This window comes from Phycodurus eques, chromosome 1 (assembly GCF_024500275.1).
Source record: "Phycodurus eques isolate BA_2022a chromosome 1, UOR_Pequ_1.1, whole genome shotgun sequence".
NCBI classification, from domain to species: Eukaryota; Metazoa; Chordata; class Actinopteri; order Syngnathiformes; family Syngnathidae; genus Phycodurus; species Phycodurus eques.
Genome location: NC_084525.1, coordinates 3,691,434 through 3,718,810, shown reverse-complemented (window position 1 = coordinate 3,718,810; position 27,377 = coordinate 3,691,434). Strand labels below are relative to the sequence as shown.

The following is a 27,377-nucleotide window of genomic DNA, read 5'->3' as shown; positions in this document are numbered from 1 at the left end:
AAACTGGGCGCCCGACGCAGCCAACAGGCTTTTCCCTCTCGGCTCCTGCAGAAAACTTCCCGATTGATGCATTATAGAGCAGGTAAAACCACATGCTTACTTACCATACATCCAAGCCCATCCCTGCAAATCCTGTACATCAGCAACATGCATACGGTACAGGCACACACACATGGACCAAGTTTTTTTTTGTTTTGGTTTTTTTTGGATAAACTTTTGATTAGTGATGATAAAATATCGGAACGAATGACCTTAACAGGAGCTTTGTCTGGTGACACTTTCAGTACTCCTACATAGCACTTACTTTTAGGGTCCACCGCAGCCTCTGAAAGATGCATATCTGTGTGTGTGTGTGTGTGTGTATGCATGTGCGTGTGTATATGTGTGTGACAGAGAGAGAGAGCGAGAGAGCGAGAGAGCGAGAGAGAGAGAGAGAGAGAGAGAGAGAGAGAGAGAGAGAGTAGTGCATGTTTGTTTACCTGTGTGCACAAAAAGTTATTTTTTCCCATTTTCGATATTTTTCACACACACCCAAAATTTTGATTATGTAAATTGGGTGACCAGTGCAGAAGATTTGCCAAGGCTTGTCCACTTCTGGATATCTTAAAAAAAAAAACATAAATAAAAAAAAAAAGACAGAGAGAGAATCTAGATTTGATAATAATAATAATAATAATAATTGCCTTAGTAGGCATATTTTTTATCAATGAAACTTCATTAAAATATGAAGTGAAAGTATTGGCTAAATATAGCAAACATAGGCGCTTGGGCAATTTCAGTCACTGCTCGTGTGGGCATTAGACTGTCTCGCATGGAAATCCTTATAGTCGCACCAATTAATTCAAATTTAATATCAGCTATTTAAACCAAAACAATCCATTCCTAAACACACACACAAAAACCAGAAACACGCACACACTCACACACACACACACACAGAGCGCCCTCCTGCACCCAATGCAAGCGGCCATGTTTATGAATACAAAACCTGTTACTTGAAATATATGTTATGTGATGACAAAAAAAACTAAAAAATAAAAATTCCAACTGGATGTAAGGCAACAAGAGTCAAGAAGCCCATAACCAGGTCCAGAGAAAGCGAAAGCACTGCTAACAAACAAGGTAAACAGATGGCTAACTGGGGCTAATAGACTGCTAATTGATGCTAACAGTGGTTAGCGTTCGGCACGGACACCGAATAGAAGTTATCACTTTTTAAATGGTTAGCGACCTTTGTACGTAGGAAACATTGTGCTCCTGTATTGCCAAAATAGGTTGTGGCTACATGTACAGCGATAGTATGTCCAAGCATTTGTGTTCGGCTAACTAGCAAAATGGCCGAGTTGTAGTTAAGGGAAACTGTATTGTGGATTTGCTCCATCCTTTCGGCTCCACGCTGAGTTGCGTCCGCACCCAAAGCCCGACACTGCACCTGCATGCGATGTGTGGCATCTCCTCCAAGAGAGAATAGCCATTGATGAGTAATGAATGTGAAGAAATGGACTGAGAGGGGAGCAGATGGAGGTAGTCGGTGAGATTGGATGCCGCTGTGTAAATGATTTCTGCTGTTCTTTCTGCACCAAAGTCGTCACCCCCCCTGCTGTTTACAGAGTGAGAAAACTTTTGACAAGGACAGACTAGTTGCGTGCACCTACATTAGAGCCTTGAATACAATGGGTGGATTAGCGGAAGTTAGGCGGTGGAGACAGAGACGCTCTCTTTACTCCCTCCAGCAGCTACCGCTGCTCCTTAGCGCCACTCCTGCTTGCCTGCTCAGGGCCAGGCTCAAGTTTCACTAGCAAGTAGGAAGGTAAAAATAACCCCTTCTTCATCCTCTGTCTCCCCAACCACCTCCACATACCCCTCCACTCTTACCTTAGATCACATTACTATTGACACAAAGAGGGAGGAGGGAGGTCAAATGGAGCAATGAAATGCAGGGAATGGTAGCGAGATGAATATAATGCACCATCTTCACCATAAACATATGACATGAACATCCTTGGTTTTGTCTCCTTTTGATTCCTTCATCTTAACAAATACTTTTGGACAATGATATGCTCCGGATCAGTGTTGGGGAAATTCCTTGTCCAAGGTCCATAGATGCATGGTTGAGATGAGATTGCTGACCTCACAAATGTTATGGAATGGAGTCAGGCAAGAATTACAGTTGCCATGTTTTCTGCTGGAGCTCTTGCGAATTTCAGGCAAGTGCCCATTCGCTATGAAAATGTTAGAAAACAAAAAACAAAGAAATGAACCACTAGCTTTTAGAAACAGCTTCATCCATAAAACCTTGGGACGAATGAGTCATGTGAGCGTCATCGTCTGAGAGTCATCATCCAAAAGTCTCTGATTAACCTAACAGCTTCCAAACAATTAACTTCAAGGCTCTTACGTGTGCTATGATATGAACACATTGAACTTTACACATTTCCTTGGTGATGTGGTTTATGTGAACATTTGACCTGGAGCTGTATAGTGGATGTGAATATTGATGGGAATTCCTGACCGTGGAGAAGAATGCGAGTAAAAGCAGTATGTGAGGCTGTTAAATATATACTGTACAGATTCATTATTCATGATTTGACAGTTAATGACCTTTAATTTTTGAGACAGCACTTGCAATAAGAGCAGTTCGATACTGGTCCACATTGATCACGTGTCCTCTGCTCCCGTCCCCAGAGACCGCACAGAGCCCAGAGGGGGAAGCAGGTGGCAGCCACAGTCACATGAGCCCTGAGGAGCATTACAGGCGCATGATGTCAGCGCTCAACGAGCATGGATCCTACGAGGAGCAGCAGCAACGCCTCTACCAGCTGGCCAGCAGCATGGGACTGCCTGGACACGGTCAGTCCACACTCTTTATGTTTATATTTGGAATTTTAGGGGGTGGTAAAATAAACAAAACCAAAGTGTCCATCACAGAGATGTGGAGCATAGCAGGTGTTCCTTCTGCCACTGAAAAAGAAAAATTCTAATTTTGCCATTGCCCACCCTGTGTCAAGGTGGGACTCACATTGATTTCTGACCACCCTGGCGCTTCGTCATTAACGACACCCGCAAGCGGCGTGCATCAACGCCGCCATTGATCCAGTAACTCTTATTGGCTGGTTGCCAATTCCCTAAATCTCTCATTACCCTTGTGAACCTCCAGTTTGGCCCATTTCTTTTCGAGAAAGATAACACCTACTTATTTAATTTGAATGGAACTGCAATTGAAAAAAAGAAAAAATAAGTTGGTTTGCATTGCTGTCCAACTAAGCATCCGTTTTTGTCAAACATGTACCATTAATGTCCTTCTCGTTCTTTACAAGCTCATGTGTAGGGGCATAAATCCATTCAATGCCCTGCCCAAATTGAAGTTTGAGCCCCTTTTATTTTTATTTGATTAGCAATGATGTTGAATTGCTGGCTACAAATCTAAGGGGCAAAGCCTATAAAAGTTTAATTAACTCTTCCTCCGTGTCTTCGAGGAGGCAGAATTCAGAACTTTGTGGGAGCGTTATGGCCCCGAGAGCAGTCTAAACACTGTCGCCCTTTCCCAGCAGTGTTGCTGGTATGAGGCAGATGGTGCAACACTCCCGCTGTTGTTATCCGTGGCAACTTGTGTTTTCATTTCCATTCAATTTTTACGTTACGTTGCACAGAAGTGGCCTTTTTCTGTCGACCAATCCACACACTATTGGGTTCCAACAAGTGGTTGTGCTGGTCTTCCTGGTCACAAAAACATAAACCCTACCAACTGAATGAGCTGGAGTCGACCTGAGCAGACTCTGGGCAGGAGGAGAGCTGAGATTCGAGCCTCAGACTGTGAGGCAGACTGGCAAACCAAATGCTCCACCGCATGTATGCGTGTGTTAAAGATGTATTATTAATCATCTAATTCAAAGTTTTATCCTATGTAAGACTTCCTCTTCCTTTACTGTAAACATATACAATGAAATTACCTATCTGGGGTCTCAGTTTTCCAAAAGACAGTCAATGCTAATTTGGGAGCAGACACCCCTCAGAAGTGGGACCCAGCGGTGACTGTTTTGTGTCACAAGAGGCCAGCATGAATCTGTTCAGCGAGAACCCCTCGACACTGATCTGGTTTCCAATGAGTGGGGGCCCTAGCGAAGCACCTTCTCTCCCAGCCATCTTCTCTTTATGCATCCCTCTCAAATCCTGCCTCCCCCTTTCTCCTCTCCCCCTACCTCCAACTCCCCTTTTAGTCTTGGTCTCTGCAGAGCATCCTTTTATGTGTTTGAAGTGTCGGCCGCAGAAAGTGAAAGTGTGCGTGAAACGGGTCTTGGGGTGGGGGTGGGGGTGGGGGTGGCGTGAGGCGGACGTTTGTTCTTGTGTGTCGTTTTGTAGGTGCAAGGTGTTGTTGTTGTGAGATGCAGGCTCTCTCTGGGCAGATTTTTGTGACGGTGGAGGCGGGGATTTGGCTTGTAGAAATAGCCAACAGGGCTTTCCTTTGCTCCGTCAAATGATGAAAGCAGCTGTGAGGAAAGAAAAGAAACAATGTTGGGGTAGAGATCCTGATGAAAGTGAAGGGAGGGATGAACTAGTCATTGTTTTGTCTTGAGTTTACATCTTTTTATCATCACGCCAGACAAATTGACCACTCCAGCTTGTGATTGCTCCAAGTACAATCAGTCAAAATTGTGACAAACTCTGCATATTTACTTTTGCCTAAGCTTGCCGCATTGTGACAGGATATGCTATTTGCTGCTGTATTCCGCGCTGAGCGGATGGATGTCAGCTTTTCAGTACCTGCCAGTCCACCAAACCCATCACAAGGCCGGCCAAGCTGCATCAGCGCAGCACTCATCTGCATTCTCACAAGCTGAACTGAAAGGATTTAGGCTCAACTCCAGGAATGATGGCGAGTAGACCAATAGGGATGGCACAAAAGAAGGATAACCGATATGGACCCAGTGTAGCGAACTGGGACCTCCCAAAATAACTCACGGAGAGGAAGAAATGTTTGGGATTTTCAGCATTTGTGTTGTTTCACTTTAGTGGAGGGAAAATTGTTGTTTTTACATGCAGGTATACATAGAAGATTGACCACAATCCGTTCACTGACTCTGGTTGAACTTCCATTTAGTCAACTTCCAAAACAGGATTTACCGATTTGGTCAATTATGTTTGGAGTCATTTGTTCCAGAGCCCAAACTGTCACCCTGATGAAAATGAGTTCGGTAATATTTTATCACTATCTATTGCTTTACAAGCACCGTATAAATAGAAGTTAACTAGTCAAAAACGTTCTTTAAAGGTGCCATTTTTTACCAAACCAACATCTTATAATATTTAAGATGTAATGTTGGCCCTATGGTCCCTCAGTAAATGTGAAATATGAATTAAAATCGTCCACGCATTCCTGAGTTCCAGACGTTTTTTATAGTGGCAGCCCTAATTGCTATTTTGTTTTGCATGTACGTTTTCTCTACTGTGTGTAAGAATAGCCAACATAGACATCTTCACTCTGTGGTCCATTCTTGTCAAACAGTGCGGACTCAAATGTGCAACACCAATCACATACATTCCAAGTCCAAGTTTTATTCACAACAAACCAAACAAATACAGGCAGTCAAAACCTTCCAAAATAAAAGCACATTCATAACTGACGCAACACTTCTGCGTAGTCGTCCACATGGCTACTGGCGATCATATCTGACTCTCAAGACACTAAAATGTTTGACAAAAGTACTTGGACGTGCCCAGACTTACCTCGTGGTAACTTCTGGTGGGTATTTTTCTTTACCTTGTTTTATGTCTGCTATAAGAGTTTTTGAACATTCTTCCATGCTCCCCACCCTCCCAACTCCAAACTCTATAGCGAAGCAATATTAAATCATAATAATTTCCCTTTCGCTGAGCCACTCATCCAAAATAGCCGGTGTGGCGGACAGCGTTACCACATGCAACTCGTAGAGGTCAACGCTTCCACCGTGTCACCCCTGTATCATGCACAACAGACTGTGTGTGCACGCTTTGGGGCTCTGGTTCCCTCTGATCCCCTCTTATCTCCCCCCCACCACCTCCACACACACGTACACACACGCACACAGCCTTGTCTGCCGCCAGCTGAGTCCCCTGTGGCCTGGCGCAGCAAACAGATCGATACACCGGAGCTAGGCCGCATTAATATCTGTCGCTTCACCCCACCCCACCCCCAACGCCGGCGCCCGCTCAGCACACACACGCACACGCCCAGACACACACGCACACGCCCAGACACACACAATAAGACACACACACACACACTCGCACAAGGCGGCACTTAAATCACCCAGATACACACAAACACACATAACGCCCATACAGGCGGCGGAAATGGCCCGCTGGCACCTGAGGGATCTGTCTAATTAAAAATGAGGGGGGTAGATATATTGAGGAGCAGAGAGAGAGAGAGAGAGAGAGAGAGAGAGAGAGAGAAAGAACAGGATGGATTTTTCTCTCATTAGAAGCCATGTCTCCTGGTGCGGCCTGGCCTAGCCAATAATGATGAGGTCTCGTCTGAGAGAGAAGCAGGGAAGTTGGGGCAGGAAAGGCGAGGACGGAGATGGAACAAAAGCGAGGAGCAGAGGTCAGGGTTTGGCGGGATGTGCAAGGCAGGAGGCAGGGAGAGAAGACCGTTGTGGTTGTTGAGTTTCTTCATCACTGGTATACAAAATCCATCCATCCATTTTCCATTCTTGTTCAGGTTCACGGAAGAGGGTGAAGTCATCAACAGTCATATACTCCATCCATCCATTTCCTTTACCGCTTCTCCTCGCAAGGGTCGCGGGCTGCTGGAGCCTATCCCAGCGATCTTCGGGCGGGAGGCGGGGTACACCCTGAACCGGTCGCCAGCCAATCGCAGGGCACATAGAAACAAACAACTATTTGCACTCACATTCACACCTATGGGCAATTTAAAGTATTCAATCAACCTACCACACTTGTTTTTGGGATGTGGGAGAAAACCCACCCAGGCACGGGGAGAACATGCAAACTCCACACAGGCGGGGCCGGGATTTGAACCCTGGTCCCCAGAACTGTGAGGCAGATGTGCTAACCATTCGCCCACCGTGCCGCAGTAATATACTGTACACTACAATTGTGATTAGGGCATTGAGTGAGAATCAATTCCACAGCAGCAACGCAAAGTCAACCATGTGAATGAATGCACTACCAATGGCCCAAAAAGAAAATCATATTTGTTTTTAGAAACAACTAAACTGATCTCCACACAACTTTCTTGTGGAGTGGGGTACATGGCAAGGAATAACCCCTTAAGGTTCTTGGCATGGACCCGGTTCTATATGCAAATGCAGGAATTCATTTGGAAGATCATTTTTTGGAATCAAATTTCTCAGTGAATAATGTGTGACTTTTAATGGTGTGTCTATGAATGTGTGGTGCTGATGCAAGTCTGGAGTGTTTGGCCTTGGTGGATATCTGTGCTGTGCTGTGTGCAATTGTACTTCTACCTCCCTTGCCCCTCCTGAAATGAAAACCTAAAGTCTGTTTATAGCCAATAAAGGCATGATGTTTACTCATGTTAAAACGCTAATTAAAACAAAGCATTTCGTCTCGCCAGAAATTTAATTTGGCACATATTAAGCTATGATGATTTTGGATTTGTTCAAGAAGACGGGCAGTAGCTAGAAGTGAAGTGCCGTTTGTCTATTGTTGTTCTTGTTTTTTATTTATAAAGGAAATGCTCATATTTGTGAATCTTAGTTATTACATATTTGTAAATCTTGGGGCAAAGCACTGTAAATAATTTAATTATTATAACAGACCGCATACTTTTTTTTTTACACCCCACAACCAAAAAACATCCCACCGGCCTCCTCTTACTTTGCTTACTCTTACTTTTACTTTTATATTTTTAATCTGATGCATCTCCAGGTGTACATGCACCACAGTTTGGGAATTCCTGCCCGAAAAGATGCTCCAAAAGAATTAACACTGCTCCAAGACTGGATTTTAGTATGTTACACTCTGCTAAAATGTTTCATATATATTTATATACACATGCATATCTTGCAGGTAAAGGATGGGGAATAGTGTGAAATGAGCAAAGTGGAATTGACAAATTGTAATTTTTGGCCTTCAATATGTGTCATTTCACACATGCCTGTTTTCTACTGTGTCACAAAGCGACACACAACCAACTCAACATGCGTGATAATATGATGTTTACAAGGATTTTCTGCCTGTCTGCATGGAAATTAGCCACTGGATGCTAAATTTGTATCTTCCCTTGTCTCTTCCCCTCATTTCTCGTCTTGTTTTGAACTATCAATCTTCCATCATCCTTCTATCTCCCTGTTCCGCTTCCCCTGTTTTCCATCTTTGTTCTTTATCCAGACGTGCTGCGCGCTCAGCAGGAAGCGTTGGCTGCGGCGGTGAGGAATCCGGCGGCCTTAGAAGCTCACCTGCCCACGGGAGGCAGCTCCTCGTCATCCAGCCAGAGACGCAAGCAGGGCCTACCGCAGCACCGGGATGCACATTACACTGACAGGTGAGGAATCGCTTGCAAACACTCGCGGCCCGGGCCCCGAGTTAGTTGACTCATTAATAAAGCCTGACACCAGCATCCCCCTCACTAGCGCCCCATACGGTTGATGTGAGGAAAAGAAATTAGAAAAAGCATTTAAATTCACACTGCAGGTCAATTCAGATTTTTTTTTTTAGCAATGTAATGTATCTGATTTTTTTTTTTCATGTCAGTATGAAGAGTACAATTCAGATTTTTTTTTTCATATCCGAGCGAGGTCTCTTTCATATGTGGTTATAAATCGGATATGTATCCAATGCGAGTGCAGTCACGCTCATCTGATCTATGTGTCATCAAAACGGAAAACTTTCACAATTGTTTGACAAAACAGACGTGCTACAAATGCATCGGCAGACGATAAATAAGAAAATGTTGGCTTCGGTTGCACCAAATCCTTGAGCTTTCTGAGACGATATTTACTTCCGCAAACACACGACGCCTCATGCTTGTGAGCATTTGTAACATGTCTTGTGTGCATGCGTGTCACTTCACTGACACATTCGGTCCACATTAGAAGTCACATTTGTTTTTGTAATTTCAACAGCTACATAAAAAAATCGGATTTAACAAAAAGTCTGAATTGAGCTTCAAGCCCTGCAGTGTGAACGTATAGACTAAGCACGTCGGTCAGTTATCATCTTCCTTAGAAATAGCTGATGAAATATTTGGATGAATGCATGTTTGTGTGCGTGCATGCGTGTGTGTCCAAATAACCTCTCGCCTCGCACTGCGGAGACGCACGGCTGCATACCTGGCACGTCCTCCCTCCTTCTCTACCCCCAACTCTGGCCCCTGTGCCTCCCAAACAAAGCCGGGGGCAGCAGGAGTGGGCGGATAATTGCTTGTCGATTATTTATGTGGCGCGGGTAGAGGCGGGGGATCGATAATGGGCCGGCGGTGTGGCAGCGGGGAGGGAGGGAGGGAGGGAGGACAGGAGGGGGGATGTTTGTGTGAGAGGGGGGTAGTGAGAGGAAGGGGTGGGAATATAAGCAGGAAGCGGAGCGGCCTCCTGGTGCGGTGTCGGGGGGTGTCTGATGGTGTGTTTGTGCATGCGTGAGCGTTTGTGTGTGCGCTCCATTTCATGTACGCCATACATGCGAATTGAATTTGGCTTTGTTTGTGTGACTATAATTTGTGTGTGTGGCCCATGGTGTAGTGCAAATGTGGTCCGCAAGCCGCGTTTGTGCGCCACTAGTGTATAAGAAGCATCGCAATTAGCCACACAGGGCCAGGATGGGTTAAATAGGCCTCACTCCCCAACCAAAAACCTCCCACCTGCCTCCTCTTTAACTTCTTCACTAGCCAGACAGGGAATATAATGCAAGGGGTTAATAGAGAAAATATGCTCAAGGGCACTTGGCATTAATTGTACTTTTGTCAAAACGAGAGAATGAAGGAAGAAAGGGGAAAATAAAGTGTATCAGTAAGTGTACATTGCAACCCGATTATTACTCAGGAGCAAAATTATACCTGTCCTCACATACCTTATCCAGTTTGGACTATAGGACACTTAAAGAAAATAAGTGTAGAACGCACTGCTACGATAATGTATTAAGGCATCAAAATCGTTGCAAGATACAATTGGAAATCTTAGGCCGGACGCACCCAAAAGCAACTGAAATGGACAATTACGGGGAAAGATTTACTCTTCGCTGTGCACCAAGCAATTGACCTGCGCTCATCTACTGGCACGCTGCAACTGATAAACTGCGACTATGTTTTGTGTTTTGAGGTTCCACATACAATTTACTGTACTGTATTATTTTTTTTACTGAACCACAAAAACATGCCACGATTGTCAAAGAAGAAGCGGATTGCTACAAAGACAGCAAACAAGCGAAAACAAAGTGTGGATATTTTGAGACGCTTTCGCCATTGCCCCATTCACTGTTTGCACGTGTGCATTTCGCCGCAAGAGACTTTTTACTTTCTAGCCACAGGTACACATGAAATTATAAATATTAGGGCTGTCACTATCAAATCTAATATATTTTTTTTTTTTTTTACTACTAACATGCATTTTATTTTCATTTTTGAGGGATGGACTTCAATCCTTAAACTGCATGTGTTGGTACTGAGTGTATAGCATAAATGAACAGAATTTGAGACAGTAAACCACTATCTGCTAAATGAGTTGCAATCGCGATTAGCATGAGTGCGCTAGCGATGACCTTTTTATGTCAGCCAATATGTCAAACAACCATTCAGCTCACTCATACTTATCATGTTACAGTATATGTACATTACACATCTAACAGTGTCTTAAAAATCACTTACAATGCTCTGTCGTATTTTGGTTAAAGTTTATCATTGGCCCAACACTGCAGACATGGGTTCCGGCAGGAAAACCATGGTTCCGGGTGGAACTTTTTCAAATTTGTGTTTATTTATTTATTTATTTTATCCCAGCGAAGCTTTGAGGCAGAAATTTTGTGTCGACCTATTTTTGAAGTCAACTTAGTCACGTTATTGGACCTTTTCCCCGCCAGCTCCAATAAATATAGTTCTATAATCTAACAATCTAATCTATATATATATACACACACACACACACACACACATATATATATACATAAATATATATATATATATAGATATATATATATATACACACACACACACACACATGCACTGTAATGGTATGTCCCGCTCATGCTTAAAACCAGCGTACAGATCCACAACATTGCGACGCAGTTTAAATGGCAGCAAAACTAGTGGCCGATGGTCAGCCACTCATTTCTGCTCCTCAAACCCCGAACACTGTGCGACAGTTCAGTCGGTTTCAGCAGCATCACTCGTTGTGCGTGGTCTTGCAGCCATGCTGCGAGTGCAAACCAACTCACATATTAACAAATGGGATGGTTGTACCTCAAAGGTTTGAGCTTTCGCGTTTGTACAAATAAAATGCTTTCTGCATATAAAATCTTTGTTTTGTGTGAAGTTAAAGCAATAAACATCCCTGGCCATGATTCCAGGAAGTATGGTTTTTGTTTTGAAGTGTTTGGTCTATAATAAAATGAAGTAGTTAATTTAGTGTTTAGTGCATTCAGCTTTGACTCCCAAACAGCTAATTTTTTTTTTTTCAATTATATTTGCCTTACTCTTCTATAGTCTAGTAGTAGAATTGAAGCAAATCCCTGAAGCCTAGTTAGGCATGGGTCTTTCGTTCACTTACTTTTCTCAATGCAGCCTACACGTGAGTCATAAGGGGCCGGACTGTGTTAAACCAGCACAAAGAAAGAAGAGGAACCAAATTTTAGAGCGATCCCTAAGTGGAACGAGTGCAAAGTGAAGAGAGAATTAAAATAGAGGTAATTGGTGGAGTGAAAAGCCGTGGCTAAGGAAGCGAGTCGAGGCGACTAACTCCCTCCCTAACTCTCTCTATGGCTCACCTTTCCTTCGACCCCTCATCATTGATTATCTTGGGCCCATTAGGGCCCATTGTTAAAAACAAATCATTAGGGCCGCTCAATGGGCTTAGAGCCTGGCGCTCCATTTGTCTGTCCTTAAATAGCGCTAAGCTCACCGAGCATCTGCCAGGCATATAGGGAGAGATGGAGAAAAATAAAGAGAGGAAGAGGAAGTAGAAAACACAGGAGCTTAAAATGGGGATGAAGAGAGAGAAGCAAGAGCAAAAAAGTGAAAAAGCGGAGAAGGCGAGAGGACGATGTGACGGAGAGAGATGAAGCAAGATAGGGAGTGAGGCGATGGAGAGAATGTGAGATAAGGGAAGGGAGGGAGAGCGAGGAGGGAGCCTCATCCATTTTAATGAGCTTCCTGTGTAAATGTGTTCCTGCGGAGAAGGAGCCGAAGGCGGCCGCGCGGCACTCCTAATCCCCCCACGCTCCCGTCATTAAGGGCAGTCCTGTCACACACGCACACACACACACACGTACACACATTCTCACAAAACACACGTACGCACACACCTCTGCTTCAGGACAGGAACGCTGTCGCCACTCTGACAGGTCGTCACACACGAGTGAATTTCCCAGAAGCCCTTGGCCTCACTGGCGGCACAGCAAGACGCACACACATGCACACACTCTAACACACACACACACACAGGTCATGGAGCGTTACGTTATTATGAGTCCACCTTGCATTTATGCAATAGGAATGCATAGAATGGCCAAAACACACTTAGGCACGCCACTCCTCCATCCAAATTGCGTTCTAAAAAAGAGGGAGAGAAAGAATGAGAGATGGAGGAAGGGAGCGGAGGGGAGTGTCAGGCGCACTCCTTTCCCGCCTTCTCTCCCTCGCTCTCCGTGATTAGGCCTAATTATGGTGGCGCAGACGCCTGGCAGCCCCAGTCATGCAGCTTTAATTGACCGTTATTCATCTGTGGCCTAACGCTAGGCAACGGTGGGCGGTGCAAAGAGACGGAAGAAAGAAAAGGGAACATCTGAGAGGCGGCGGTTGAGGCAGTTTGGCGTGCGGGGGGGCGGGGGCCGGAGGGGGGGAGCCGACCGCGGGTGGGGGTTGATGGCGGTTTTTGCGTGAGCCGCGGCGTGGCCTCGTGGAGCTGCGCGTCGCGAGGCTAATTGCTTGCCCTGAGGGATTAAACCAGGTGATTACACACTGGGCGGTGTAATTACATAAGAAGCGGCTAGCGGGGCCCCCGGCTCGCGGCCCCGGGGTCACGCGCCACAGCCCTCACCCAAGATTAATTGGAGCTGCCACAGGAGTGCAAGGCGCCGCCGGAGAGCGCGGTTATACGATTAGCATTAACATTTCAGCGGCAAAGGCGATCGATGAAGGCTTTTCATCCCCTCCCCTCCCCTAGTGCACACACACGCACACACACACCCACACACACCAATCGCTCACAACTATCACATCCCCTTGTCCCTGCATGCGAGCCTTCCCTCCAAGCTGTTCCGCTTCCTCACCGCTTAGCCAAGCGAGAGACAAGCAGGCGCTAGCTAATTTGAACATGGTTACAAAACAATATTTGCGGTTGCACGCGTCCCGTCGTCGGTTTCCACTTTGTTTTCCTCAGCTCGGTTCCCATGTGTGCCTGTGTGTGGCAACGGGCTCACACAAGGCCGAGCGGCGTCAGGACAGAAAGGCAGCAGAGACGAAGGTTACAAGCTATAGACAGAGGTTGAAAGCCCCCTATGGGAACGAGCGTCATTTTTGCCACCTAGCAGGCAGCGTGCGTCCTCCTCATCCTCATCCTCAAGCTACAAGACGCACATTTTGACACAGTCAAGAGGTCAAGGTGCAGAAGCCTCATTATTCTGTCAGGTTGAAAAAAAAAAAAAAAAAAAAAAAAAGCAACTCCTACCTGTGAGGATGTACAAATAACTGCGGAAATGAATGAGGGAGAGCCTAACTTGACGCAATGGGGAGTGATGAAGAGGGGAGGGAAGAGGGGGAGAAAATAAGGGCAGAAACAACACCCATTTTTCATAGAGGACATAGAGAACAAAAAAAAAGATGGTTTGGTTCAAAAAAAAAACAGACACTGAGTGGGAGAAAGGTGAGAGGCGCCTTCCCCCCCCTCGACGAGGACAAAGGACGAGGGAGATAATGGAGAGGCCTTTTCAAAAGTTGAGCTCGTAGGACGCGGCATCTTTTTACCAGCGTCAATGCTGGCCCGGAAAGCGGGAGGGAGGCAGGGAATGGGGGCATAAAAAAGGGAGGGGACGGTGGGTGACGGGGCGAATAGAGGCGGGATGAGTGTTAATTAGAAGGTCCTTCAGCCCGTGGCCCCGGTCAAGATGCAGGGGCCGCCCCAGCTGTCAGAGCATGACGCACTGGCATTGTGCATTCAGCTCTCATTATGTGTGCGGCTACACTGTTTGTGCGTATGTGTGTGCGTGCGTGTGAGGCGGCGGTGGAGGGTTCAGCAATGGCCAGCGGTGCTTGCTGCAGCCTGACAAGACTGATGAGGCACTGGGGCGACGTCGGAGCCTCTGGAACACGGCTGATAAAAATACACACATCACAAATACACATCAATGTGGCAGCACGCACGCACATGCACGAAAAGGACTGAGGCGCACGGCAAAGGGAGAAAAACAATATTACGGTTGTTGAACGCAGGGCGTTGTAGATTAAAATGCATTTTCTTTTCTTTCCGTATTTGCCTCCACAGGGAACTGTCGCAACCTCCACCCCTCCTTTCACCTCCGACGGCCCCTCACATCGCGTTAGGACCTCACTTGCGGGCTCCTTTCTTAGGCTTGCCCTCAGCTCTCTGCCAGGCCCCTGGTGAGTCATCCTTTGGCAGTTTCACACGTTTTTGTAACATGTTAATATGTGTGCTTGATTCCGATGTGTGGTTGCTGATACACGGAAGAACCGCGAAGGTCACACACAATGACGCTGGTCGCCCTCCGATTGGTTCGAATTTGTCAGCACTATTATAGAATATACGTTTCTGTTGTTGGTGTGACTTTCGGCGTGTCCTATCAGGGGGTCACTGACATGATTTCTTTTTTTTTACACCGGATGCCCTTCCTGATGCACCCATTTTTTTTATCCGGGTTTGGGACAGCAACTGGGTATTGGAGCGCTAGCCGGGAATCGAACCTGCACCCACTACATGAAAGAGCTACATTTAAGTAATAGTTTGATGTCTGATGTGATGTCTGTCGAGAGAAATAGAAGATGAAAGTCACCTTGCGTCACTTGTGTGTGCACGACGTTCTTCTTGTTGTCCACATATTGTCGGCACACTTGTACTCTTTTGCCATCACTGATACTCCTCTGCGCGAGTATCGACAAAAAAAAAACATACCAAAGAAAAGGCGAAACATTATTGTTAATCCTCCACATGCTTAATAAGTTGAAGTCTTACATAATATGCGGCGATCTTGTAGTTTCAGTGTTATGTTTTGAAGATTTGAAAAGTGCTTGAATTGTAAATACAATGCTGTAGTTGTAAATACAAAAAGCTTATTGATATTTTCATCGTTGAACGGGAACTAAAATATAATATCTGCATAAACCTGTCCTTATTTTTGACTTACTATACTATGCTATACTACACTCTGTAAAGTCAGAAATTCATGATTGCTTTTGGCAATATTTTCAGTATTATGAAAGTGGTCATAATGTTGTTGGCAGTATGTAATTCGCCATGGTTACTTGATTTCCAATGTTACAAAAATGTGTATGAACCCTGTACTGTGTTTTAATGCTTATTTTATTTTTTTGTGCACTAGGCTATGGTTTCCTGCAACCGGCTCAAGCTGAAATCTTTGTGCGGCAACAGGAAATGCTGAGGAAGCAGAATTTAGCAAGGTGCGTGTGTGTGTTTGCGTGGTAGTGACAAAGCTAAATGTTGTGTTCCTGTGGACATCTCCCCTGTGAGCGCACATTATAAAATGTCGACATCTGACTTGACAAGCCTGTGTGTGTTTGTCTGCGTCAGACTTGAGATGTCAGCCGAGCTACTGAGACAGAAGGAGTTGGAGAGTCTCCACCAGCGACAGCAGCAGCAACTGCTGAGCTCCGACCCGCTCGCCGCTCTCCCCGCCGGGCTGCCCTCGGACCACCCGGCCCTGCGGAGCCTCCAAGACATCCCCGAGGGTCACCCGCTCCGAGAGGAACTGGCCCGCCGCTCGAATGCCATGATGGTGCTCCGCCACGGGGCGACGGCGCCGCTCTTGAGCGTCAACCAGCAGCAGCAGCCGAAGACATCGTCCGCCCACAAAGACGGCCAAGCGCAGAGCTCCGCGGCTGGCTCGGACGCTGATTCTAGGACGGCCCTCCGCCGGGGCCCTCAGACTGAGCTCCGCGCCAGCCATCACAAAAGAAGAAGAGAGGACAGAGGAAGCGAGGAAGACGAGGAGGACATGAATGACTCAGACAGCGAAACGGAAACGTGCGACGAGAGGCGGGAAGGCGCCGGTGCCAAGTCTCGGAGTAAACACAAGGACAGGGGGAGTAGAGAAAAAGACGGCAAGGGGGCGTGCAACGGTGCCAAGGAGAGCCGAGAAAGCTCGGACCGGCTCGGCGCCCCTTATAGTTCTGTGGGCACCGACTCGCCTAGTCGCCACCTGTTCACCTCAGTGCTGGGAAAGGCGGATGTCAAGCTCCAGTTTCCACCTGGATTTGTGCCACCTCTGCCTGCTCTTCAAGGACAGTCGTTGCCCTTCGGATTCCCCTACATCAACCCTTACTTTCACATGGGTGAGCAGCTCACACGTATGCACGCAAGCACACACGCACGCACGCACGCACGCACGTACGCACGCACGCACGCAAAAGGCTAAAAGCCAACATGTGAAACCCATTAGCGTCACTTTGTTTGCATCTCTGGCTCCCCGTTTAGCGGCCTGCCTTTGACCCTGACACACAGCACGCCAACAGCACAGCCACGTGGGAATTTGTTCACCTACACTATATGGACAAACGTTTTGAGTATGAGGGGCTGTTAGGGACATTATTCAGGATTATTTCTCAGACTTACTATTCAAATGTTTTCACACACACAGAAACTACTGAAAGGCTCTCATAAACACAACTCAAACACTCTCATTAACACTCCTCAAACACTCTTATACGCACGAGTCTTGCTCTCATAAGGACTACTCAAACACACTCATTAACACATCTCAAACACTCTCAAAAGCACGAGTCATGCTCTCATGACTACTCAAACACTCTCATTAACACTACTCAAACACTCTCATACGCACGAGTCTTGCGCTCATAAGGACTACTCGAACACTCTCATTAACACTACTCAAATGCATTCACGCGAGCACGTCAGTCACATTCTCACACACATCACTAGCATTAACGATTTCATGTCAATCATGCTCACGCAAACGTCGATTATGCTCACACGTGACTAGTGTAAGATTTACACTAGTAAAGTAAGTTATTAGGTAGTTCAATTCAAAAAGTGAAATTATAGAGATGAACTGTACACACTCAGAGAGAAAGTATTTCATATTTAAAATATGTATTATTTTGATGATTATAGCACATAGCAAATCATAATAAAAATTCCCCATATTGAGAAACTAAAATATAACGTCAAACGAAATAGTGAATTAATTCAAGAACTAAAGTGATTTTTAATGTAGAAATTAGGCTGGAATTTGCCCTCTGAAAAGTACTTCAGTATTTAATCACTAGGAGTACTGAAGAAAAACTTTTCAACTATATTCAAATTTATTGAGATGTACCTATATTTAAAAAAAAGTCATGAAAAATTTGACTCTGAGTATGTGTAGTCTGGAGTGCATATATATGACTCGTGTTTCACTACGACAATTAAATTCCTTCATTCCCTTTGGCCACCTCATTAGGTACACCGGCGCAGACTATCCGGCCATCCTGCCTGCAACGAACCGTATACGTTTCAGATTGTAACGCAGCGGTGTTGAAACTCTGTCTTGAGTCCAGGAGTAAACACACGTCCACTGCGCTTTAGCCCGAAAGGCACATTTATTCGGCAGCATCCGCGTCCGATTAATGGCGTCTCGCTCTTGATAGACGAGCCAACCAAGTCCTACGTCATACACGAGACGGCTTCGGATTGGCCGACCATTACGTCATATCCTACAGCACTTACACATTAAAAGCAGCCATTTTAAATCAATGAGAAAAAGCGTTATTGTAACACAATCATCAACAAGTATACAACATATCCATCTATCCATCCATCCATTTTCTTGACCGCTTATCCTCACTAGGGTCGCAGGCTGCTGGAGCCTATCCCAGCTATCTTCGGGCGAGAGGCGGCGTACACCCTGAACCGGTCGCCAGGCAATAACAGGGCACATCGAAACAAACAACCAGTCGCACTCACATGAACACCTAGGGGCAATTTAGAGTCTTCAATCAACCTACCACGCATGTTTTTGGGATGTGGGAGGAAACCAGAGTGCCTGGAGAAAACCCACGCAGGCACGGGGAGAACATGCAAACTCCACACAGGCGGGGCCGGGATTTGAACCCCGGTCCTCAGAACTGTGAGGCAGATGTGCTAATCAGTCGTCCACCGTGCCGCCTATACAACATATATGCATTAAAAAAAAAAAAATATATATATATATATATATATATGCGGCTTCATACGATACAGTATAATGCTATGTAACACTACTGCTTAAGCCAGGCTTACTATTGTACTTTATGGCTGTTCGTCAATGGCATATTTTATTTTGAAACCACTTCCTTTTCAACTCATACAAATACACGCTCACATACACGTCAAACGTCTGCACACATACAGCTCGAGTAAGCTCGCATAAACATGTCAAATCTATTCACATACCATCCTCAAATCCATTCATAATATATACTCAAATCCTTTCACATTTGCCTCTCAAATGTTCGCATACATGCTTGTGGAAAAAAAAAAAAAAGAAATCTTGGGAGATTTATTTTAAGATAGATAGATAGATAGATAGATAGATAGATAGATAGATAGATAGATAGATAGATAGATAGATAGATAGAAAGATAGGTAGATAGGTAGATAGGTAGATAGGTAGATAGGTAGATAGGTAGATAGGTAGATAGATAGGATAAGCAGTATATAAGTTGGATGGATACATTATGGTGATATTTATAATGGGTTAAATAGTACATATTATTATTACTATATAGTAATGGGTTAAAGTACATTATGCTAAGAAGAGCACAAAGACATTCACCTCGATGTGAAGCAGTCTTCCAGTATGTCCAAGGAAGTCTTGTCTTGATCTATTATAGAGTGGTATTTGTCTAATTAAAAAAAAAACATGACCTTTTTTTTGGTCTGTCTTTTATGGAGCAAATTTACCGCAGACAAATTCCTTGTGTGTTTTGGACATACTTGGCAAATAAAGATGATTCTGATTCTGATTCTGAGGAACAGATTAATGGCATTTCCATTCATTTCAATGGGGACAGATGATTTGCGATACGAGTGTTTCGAACGAACGAATTGAACTTGTAAGTCATCCGTGTGACTATTTTATATTGTATGAATGTGTAACAATTGGGAAGAAACAGAAAGGTCCTCAGCCTCCAGTGTTTGTATTGATTTGTCTTCCGTCCCCCCCACACTTCTGCTGCTCTCAGGCTCTGTGGGAGGTCTTTTCATGGACGGGGAGGACTCGGCTCCAGCAAACCCCGTGGAGGACATAAGCAAGTGGAGTGTGGAGGACGTGTGCGGCTTCATAAGCAGCCTGGCCGGATGTGCTGAATACGCTCAGGTGAGACCGTCAGGACAACAATACGAGAGGAGAGAGCGAAAAGAGGACAAATGGAGGCCAGGGTCAGGCTGACAAAAAAAATCATACAAGTCTCCTTATGGTCCTTATGTACAATGAGTCAGGTTTATTGAGAAGTGTGCGCTAGAGGTGTGTGTCTGTGTGCGCATGTGTGTTTGTGGCTATATTGTATTTGTGCGCTTTTGTGTGTGTATTTGAGTGTCTGTGTCGGTGTAAGCCTGTTTTTTTGTGTTTTTGCTCTCCAGTTCATGATCACAGAAGATAACCCAATAACGCTTGTTAAAATAGAAAATACATGATTTATATTACATTATTTGTTACGAAGGCGGCACGGTGGCCGACTGGTTAGAGCGTCAGCCTCACAGTTCTGAGGTGCGGGGTTCAATCCCCGGCCCGCCTGTGTGGAGTTTGCATGTTCTCCCCGTGCCTGCGTGGGTTTGCTCCGGTTTCCTCCCACATCCCAAAAGCATGCATAAATTGGAGACTCTAACTTGCCCGTAGGCGTGACTGTGAGTGCGAATGGTTGTTCGTTTATGTGTGCCCTGCGATTGGCTGGCAACCAGTTCAGGGTGTACCCCGCCTCCTGCCCGATGACAGCTGGGATAGGCTCCAGCACGCCCGCGACCCTAGTGAGGAGAAGCGGCTCAGAAAATGGATGGATGGATGGATTATTTGTTATGAAATTAATGTTTACTTTCAAAGATGAGTCTAAAATGTAAGGAGTGAAAACTCGCGACCAGCGCCACTCGTGCCTGCCGACCGACAACAAGGCAACATAGTTGACAACATAGACAACAACTTCAGCATAGTTCCTTGACACCAATTACTGTAATACTTTCCTACTGAAATGAAACGGAGCTTTGGCAGCATCTTACAGCATTGGAGAAAGGCAAAAGCTGAGTGGTGGCGCCGAAATCAACTCAACTTCGCAACAAGCAACAGTCTGGTATAGTGAAATATTATTCAAAAAAAGAGGCTTCCAGTTCTTTATTGCCACTCCCACTTGAAGTTTACTGTCAAACTAATCGTTAAACGGGCAACGAATAACAAGGCATGTAGACAAACAATATACTGTAACGATTATTACAGGCCTTTTCTCTTTATCCTCTGTGAAAAAAGATTAGCATTACAGTAATCCCTCGCTATATTGCGGTTCACTTATTGCGGATTCGGTGCATTGCAGATTTCTTTTTTAATGAATCAATTTCATGCGGTTGCTCACCTGCACATCTCTGGTACAGTCAGCATTATTGGTCATTTGATTAGAATGCGGCAGCAGTGACTCACATCAGGACAATTGGGATATTTTCCTTGGCAGAAGCAGTTTCACCTCATACATTTGGTAAGTCACCAGGTCGCCAAGTGATGCAGTGAACATGGCCGGAATGTCACCGCTTAACACAAAAGACACAGTCAAAATTTCATGAAATAAATTCACAAATACCGACATAGTTCGACATAGAACGAACGCGCACGTTCATAACAACGCGGACAGGGACGAATGCGAGTAAAGCGCAACGTTTAGCTTGGTTTTCTACAACCGCAAGTTAAAAAGAGAACTGCAAAGAATTCTCGGAAGCAGCAAGATCTGCTGCCCGACCCTCCCATGATGCTGTGTACTGACTAATGCTTTAGCCAAGAAATCACATGTTTACCCCATGTCCACACGGGCTGATGAGCATGTCACTCAAGCAGACCACACCTGCCTTTTAAAGGTTGCGTATTTTGCCAAACCAACTTTTTCTATTTGGGATGTAATATTGTCTCTATGGTGCGTCAGGAAACATGTGCAATATGAATTCAAATTGTCCATGCATAAGTCCCAGACTTATGCATGGACAGTGCATGGATAGTCCCAGAACCTTTTTCTGCCAAAAGGCCTGAAAATGTCGCGAAGATCTCAGCCTTTCCGCTCCCGAGCCAGCGCTGTCAACATAAAAAACACGTGTGCTCTCACAAGTGGGTCTTATACATGGAGGCAACCAATCAGAGGAAAGGGGGTGGTCTTAGCCAAATATTGAGAAAGAGGATACAAAACTGGGTCAAACAGAAGTAGCTGTCAGAAGGGCCTTGTCTGGGCACACGTATGACAAAATCAAGTTGTTGTTTTGTTTTTTTTAAATAAAATGGACACTTTTCTACTACGTCCATGTTAGGGAGTCACTCTATGGAGGTCTAAATAAACAAAATACGGGACCTTTAAGGCCTGTGTAGATGACAACTTCAAGTGGACGAATAGAATACCTTCACCTCTCTTAAGTACCACAGTAATTGACACTGATTTGCATATATGACACTTTTAAACTTCTTGAAAAAATACAACAAATCTTTTGTCTGTTGCTGGTGTTTTCTGGAACGTCACGCCCGCGATACACGAGGGATTACTGGACTGCAGTTTACTGAGTTGTGAAAAGTCTTCTTCGAGCCACGTTAATCCATCGGAGCCACAGCGATAATGAATAGTTAGCGCCGCAAAAAAAAAAGAAAAAAGCAAACTGAAAATAGACGTGTGGCGTTAGTGGTGTGCGCGAGTGTGGCTGAAGTGGCTGTGTCTCCGCCAGGTTTTCCGCGAGCAGGTCATTGATGGGGAGACGTTAGCTCTGCTCACTGAGGAGCACCTGCTCGGCATCATGACACTAAAGCTGGGTCCTGCCCTCAGGATTCGCTCGCAGGTACACACACTGCAGCTCTGCGCGTGTCTGTGTGTGCGAGACGGTAGACCCGAGAAAGTCAGCCAGTGTAGCGTAGATTCCCTCCAAATAGCCTGCCCTGAAAAAACAAAGCCTTCGCTCTTTTCCTTTCTCCCTCTCTCGTTCTTTGTGTTTCAATCAAAGTGTAACCAGCACGTCTCCGCCATTCAGTCTTTGCTGAATCCTGTTTGCTCCTCTCATCGGATCAGGTGGCGCGGCGCATCGGCAGGCTTTTCTACATGACCGGATTCCCGCTGGCGTTCCCGTTCCCGCCGTCAGCCACCCTGCGCCCCTCAGAGCGAGACGGCGAGCCTCCGGGCGCGCCCGCCGACACCCCGTCCTTGCCCCTCTGCCTGCTCCAGAGACCCGCGTCCGCAAGCGGTAGCTCTTCTCCGTACAGTGGGCCCGCCCCGGGCAGCTCCTCGCTCAAGCAGGAAAAGGGGAACGGCTCCACGGTGGTGGGAAGATAAGGGCTCCCTCATCAGGGGGTTCATTTGAACTTCTAGGCCTTAAAGCAGAAATTCATGGGACAGGAAAAAAAAGGCGATATGAAGGATGACGCGGACTATAACCGGCAAACCAATCCGGCGGTGAGTTCCTGGCCGGCGGCTGTATCCGAGCAGAATCCAAAGAAAGTGGCTTGGGAGACGCACGAGGCGCAAAAAAGAGACAGCTGGTCACAGACGGCGTGCCAAAAAAGAGGCCGCAAACGTCACATTCTTGCGGAAAGCCGGCCGTCCTTCCTTCTTCCCTTCCTTCCTGTGCTGGCTTCACCCCCCCCACCACCTTCTTTTCTGTACTTATCCACTGCAAGCCCTGCACAATCCAGGAATAAGACTCATCTCCCGCCTCCTCGTCCTCCTCATCCTCCTCCTCCGGCCTCGGGAAGCGGTCATCGCCGTCTTCGAGGCTGGAGCGGCGCCACGCTAAAACGAGCTCCGTCTTATCGCAGCAACTATGCATTCCGCTGTCCCGATACCAAAGATGACCGGATGAGTGGAATTGAAACCGTGTTTCTGCTTCCGTTTGCATGAAGGCTATCGGAGAGAGAGAAAGAGAGAGGGGAACCGTGCTAGTGCCTCGACATGAAGCACTCGACGGTATTGAGAAGTGTTTGGGCCACACTGACAAGAAAAACAAAGCGCAAATTGTAATTTCACCGGACAAAGTAAGAATTTGAGTTTTTGTTTTCACGGGCGTTACGGTTTCATATTACGAGAAAAAAGACAAAATAATCCAGGTGTAGTCTGCCCTGAGGTCGGTCTAGAAAACGGATGCATGAATTACGAGAAAAAGATGGCAATATTATGAAGAATAATAGTCGGATTATGACAAAGGTCAAACGTCACAAAAATAACAAGCAACAAGCTGTAACTGTACAAGACAAAACAACCTACGGTAATTTTCCAACCAACAATGTCCAAGTTTTTTTAACAAGTCCACTTTTGTGACAAAAAGTCCGAATATTACAAGAAAAAGTTATATAAATAGATATAATGACCTGCAACATATATAAAAGGTATGTTTCTGTTCATTTCATTCATTTTTTCTTGTCAGTGTGGCCCTCATAGTCCTTCATACAACAGGATGCGTGTGTTGCTGGAAACAATAGCTGACATCTTTGTACACTTGTGTTGACTACTGTGGGAGGTTTGGAAATAATGTTAATAATAAGAGTGATGAAACATGCAGAATTGTACAGAGTCATGCTTGAGATGAAAATATCCCGGTTACATACGTGGTACTTAAATTTTTTTTTTTTTTTTTTTTTTTTTTTTTTTTGCTAAATGTAGATGCACGAAAAAAAAGGTTTTCTTTTCAAAAAAAAAAAAAAAAAAAAAAAATGTGACTTGCTGAACTTTTGTGGTACTTTTGTTCATATATTTTTCTCTCTCTCTTTTTTTTTTTGGACATTTTTAAAAACTAATATTAAAAGGCGCTCCAATCCTGAATGCTTCTTCAGCATATAAACGAGGACAAAGTATTTATCGGACTTAGTAAATAAAGCAAATTATATGTATTATAATTAACCCCTGAAACGGATTCCAAAGATACTTTTACTTTTTCTTTTGGTTGCAGGGAAAAGAAATGCACAGAGCTGTTAATGCATTTTTTGTTTTTAATCTACGCAAGCAATTGATTCAAATGGTCCCTTTAAAGGTTTTGTCTTCATCCTATTTTTCTATTCACCGCACAGGTGAAATAAATCATGAAGAAATGACACCTTTGTTTTGTGTGGTGACTTTTTTTTTTTTTTGTCGCTCTCAAGCTTCTGTGTTTCAAGACAGATTGGTTTCCAATTAGAGTCTCAAGCCAGAGGTTTCAAATAAAGTTTTGGGTTTCAAGGCAGGGTTACAATATCGAAGTAGAGAGTAGAGAGTTTCCAAACCTCTACTGAGAAAAGGCACATATTTTACATGAGAAAAATCTCCACCAAACATACACCGCACAAACTTTATGGGTCATTTTGAAAGAATTTGATCAATAACAGTAAAAAACATTATGAAAAAAATATTTAGCGTTACGGTGGCCGACTGGTTAGAGCGTCAGCCTCACGGTTCTGAGGACCCGGGTTCAATCCCGGTCCCGCCTGTGTGGAGTTTGCATGTTCTCCCCGTGCCTGCGTGGGTTTTCTCCGGGCACTCCGGCTTCCTCCCTCCCACATCCCCAAAACATGCATGGTAGGTTGATTCAAGACTCTAAATTGCCCGTAGGTGTGAATGGTTGTTTGTTTGTATGTGCCCTGCGATTGGCTGGCAACCAGTTCAGGGTGTACCCCGCCTCCTGCCCGATGACAGCTGGGATAGGCTCCAGCACGCCCGCGACCCTACTGAGGAGAAGCGGCTCAGAAAACGGATGGATGGATGGATGGATAATTAGCGTTCAATGGCTACTCACTCTGCTAGCCAATTTCGCTTTTTTTTTTTGAAATGCCGCCTTGGTTTCATATGGATAAATACCTCGCATTCTGAAACAGCCATACTTAGTCATATTTTTAAAAACAAATTACACTTGTTTTCATACAATTGTAATAACGGTAAAGACATGCAATAGTTACAACACTTTTACAAATTCATATATGTTCATATCTCAGGAATAACCATTTATTTTGCTGTGTGCTCAAAATGGCTGCCTCATCCTGGCGCTTCAGCTCACCGATCCCTCTGGTGTGACCAAAAAAAGGTCATTGACTTTAGCAGATGACAACAACGCATGACAATCTTTTCTAATCAAAATTTTAAAAATGTTTTTAAATAATTCAGAATTAAATTGTAATATTACAAAAACAAAATATCATAATTCCAGGTCAATTCTCCCCCCCCCCCCCCAAAAAAAAAAAAAAAAAATAAAATAAGGTTAATATTCCCTCATGGAGCTTTAAAAGTGGTTGCAAATGAAGATGAACTATTGATGGGGTTGCTCATTTCGTGGTATAAATGCGTGTTAAACATGAACGTTCGTGTACATGCAACACCGAAGACAAACCCTTTTTCCAGACTGGACGACGAAAGCTGTGTGGCGAGCACGCAGGCAGGAAAGACGGCGGTCCGAGCGAGAACTTGGCAGGGAAACACAGCAGCCTGTGTTGCCGCTCTACCACCTGGGCCCAGCTTCTTGGCACAGCATCAGACGCCGCCCCGCCAGGCTGGCACGCCTCTGCTGCCTCGGGCCTCCGCACCCGCCTCCTGTCCAACCTGAACCCCCCGCCACCCTCCACCCAGACAACCCATTCTCCCTCCCTGCATGCTGGCCTGAGGGAGCCTGGAGGTGAGCAACATGCACATGCAAGCGCGCACTATCGCTATGGATTTGTGTATTTTGAAAAAGTCAAGTGGACAAACAAAGGTTAGGGTTACAAGACAGAGTTCGGGTCCTAGATTAAAGTTTCAAGCCAGCGTTGGAGTTTCAAACGATGGTTTCTAGCCAAGGGTATCGTTTCAAAGTAGGGATTCAAACAAAGCAGATGTGTCCCAACGTTTTTCCCCGAGGGCCGCATGCAGAAAAATCGAAGGATGCAAGGGTGGGATTACAGCCATTGAATGCTAAATTCCACCGTTCTCAAAGTACTTATGGACCCAAGTTGTGTTGTTAAGAAGAAAAAAATTCCTTCTTTTTTATGCTTTTTCCTCCATACGGTTAGGCCCAAAATGAGTACCTTTTTATTTGTCAATACCTTTTAAGTAGAAATAACAACTCCAGTAAGTCGGGTTGCGGATACTTGGGGAAAAGAGGTTTTATATTTTGCTCTGAAACCGATGTTACAGAGTGTCCCAAAAGGTGAGAATATTAGGGTGGGGGTGGGGAATTTGACTAAATTGGGTATATAAAGAGTCCTCGTGATGAGCAACCTTTAAGGGTGAACTTGTAATTCTGTACAGGAAATAATTGGAATATGCAAAAGGAAAAAAAAAAAAAAAGAAAAATTGCACCAGAAAAAAATTTGAGGTAAGTGACAAGGAAAGCAATAATTGTTTAGTTAAACTGTAACACTACCAGAAAAAATTGGATTACAATACTGTAAAAATATTATAATAAATTCATTTATGACAAATAAGTACATTTCCAATAGTCCAAATATTACAAAGAGAAACATCACAAAAAATGTAACTGAACAAGAATTAAGAAAAAAATGTCATGAGAAAAGGTCATAATGTTATAGTATAACTATAAACACTACTAGAATAATAATAATAATCACACTAGATAAAAGGGCAATATTCCAAATAGTTTTTTGTAATAAAATGTTTTTTTAGTGTATAATTTCACAATGTACTTTTTTTTAACAAGTCAAAATATTACAGCACAAAAGTATTTAAGATGACAGAGGAAAACAATCACGATTACAAAAAATATAATTATATATATATATATATATATATATATGCACAGACAATACAGACACTTGAAAATTATAATTTCACCCAAGAAGTAAAAATATTACTTTTTCATGAA

The 27,377-nt window shown here is 44.6% G+C and overlaps 1 protein-coding gene across 1 annotated transcript in view; it reads left to right on the top strand.

Annotated features, from left to right (window-relative positions):
• samd11 (sterile alpha motif domain containing 11) overlaps nt 1–24,631 on the top strand; it is a 58,461-nt gene extending 33,830 nt beyond the window's left edge. The window contains exons 6-12 of the mRNA XM_061672781.1: nt 2,686–2,850; nt 8,356–8,509; nt 14,652–14,767; nt 15,724–15,802; nt 15,933–16,693; nt 19,583–19,716; nt 22,634–24,631. Coding sequence (XP_061528765.1) covers nt 2,686–2,850; nt 8,356–8,509; nt 14,652–14,767; nt 15,724–15,802; nt 15,933–16,693; nt 19,583–19,716; nt 22,634–22,894 — 1,670 coding nt within the window. The 3' untranslated portion in view covers nt 22,895–24,631. The remainder of the gene's footprint in view (nt 1–2,685; nt 2,851–8,355; nt 8,510–14,651; nt 14,768–15,723; nt 15,803–15,932; nt 16,694–19,582; nt 19,717–22,633) is intronic.
• Nucleotides 24,632–27,377: the final 2,746 nt, after the last annotated feature.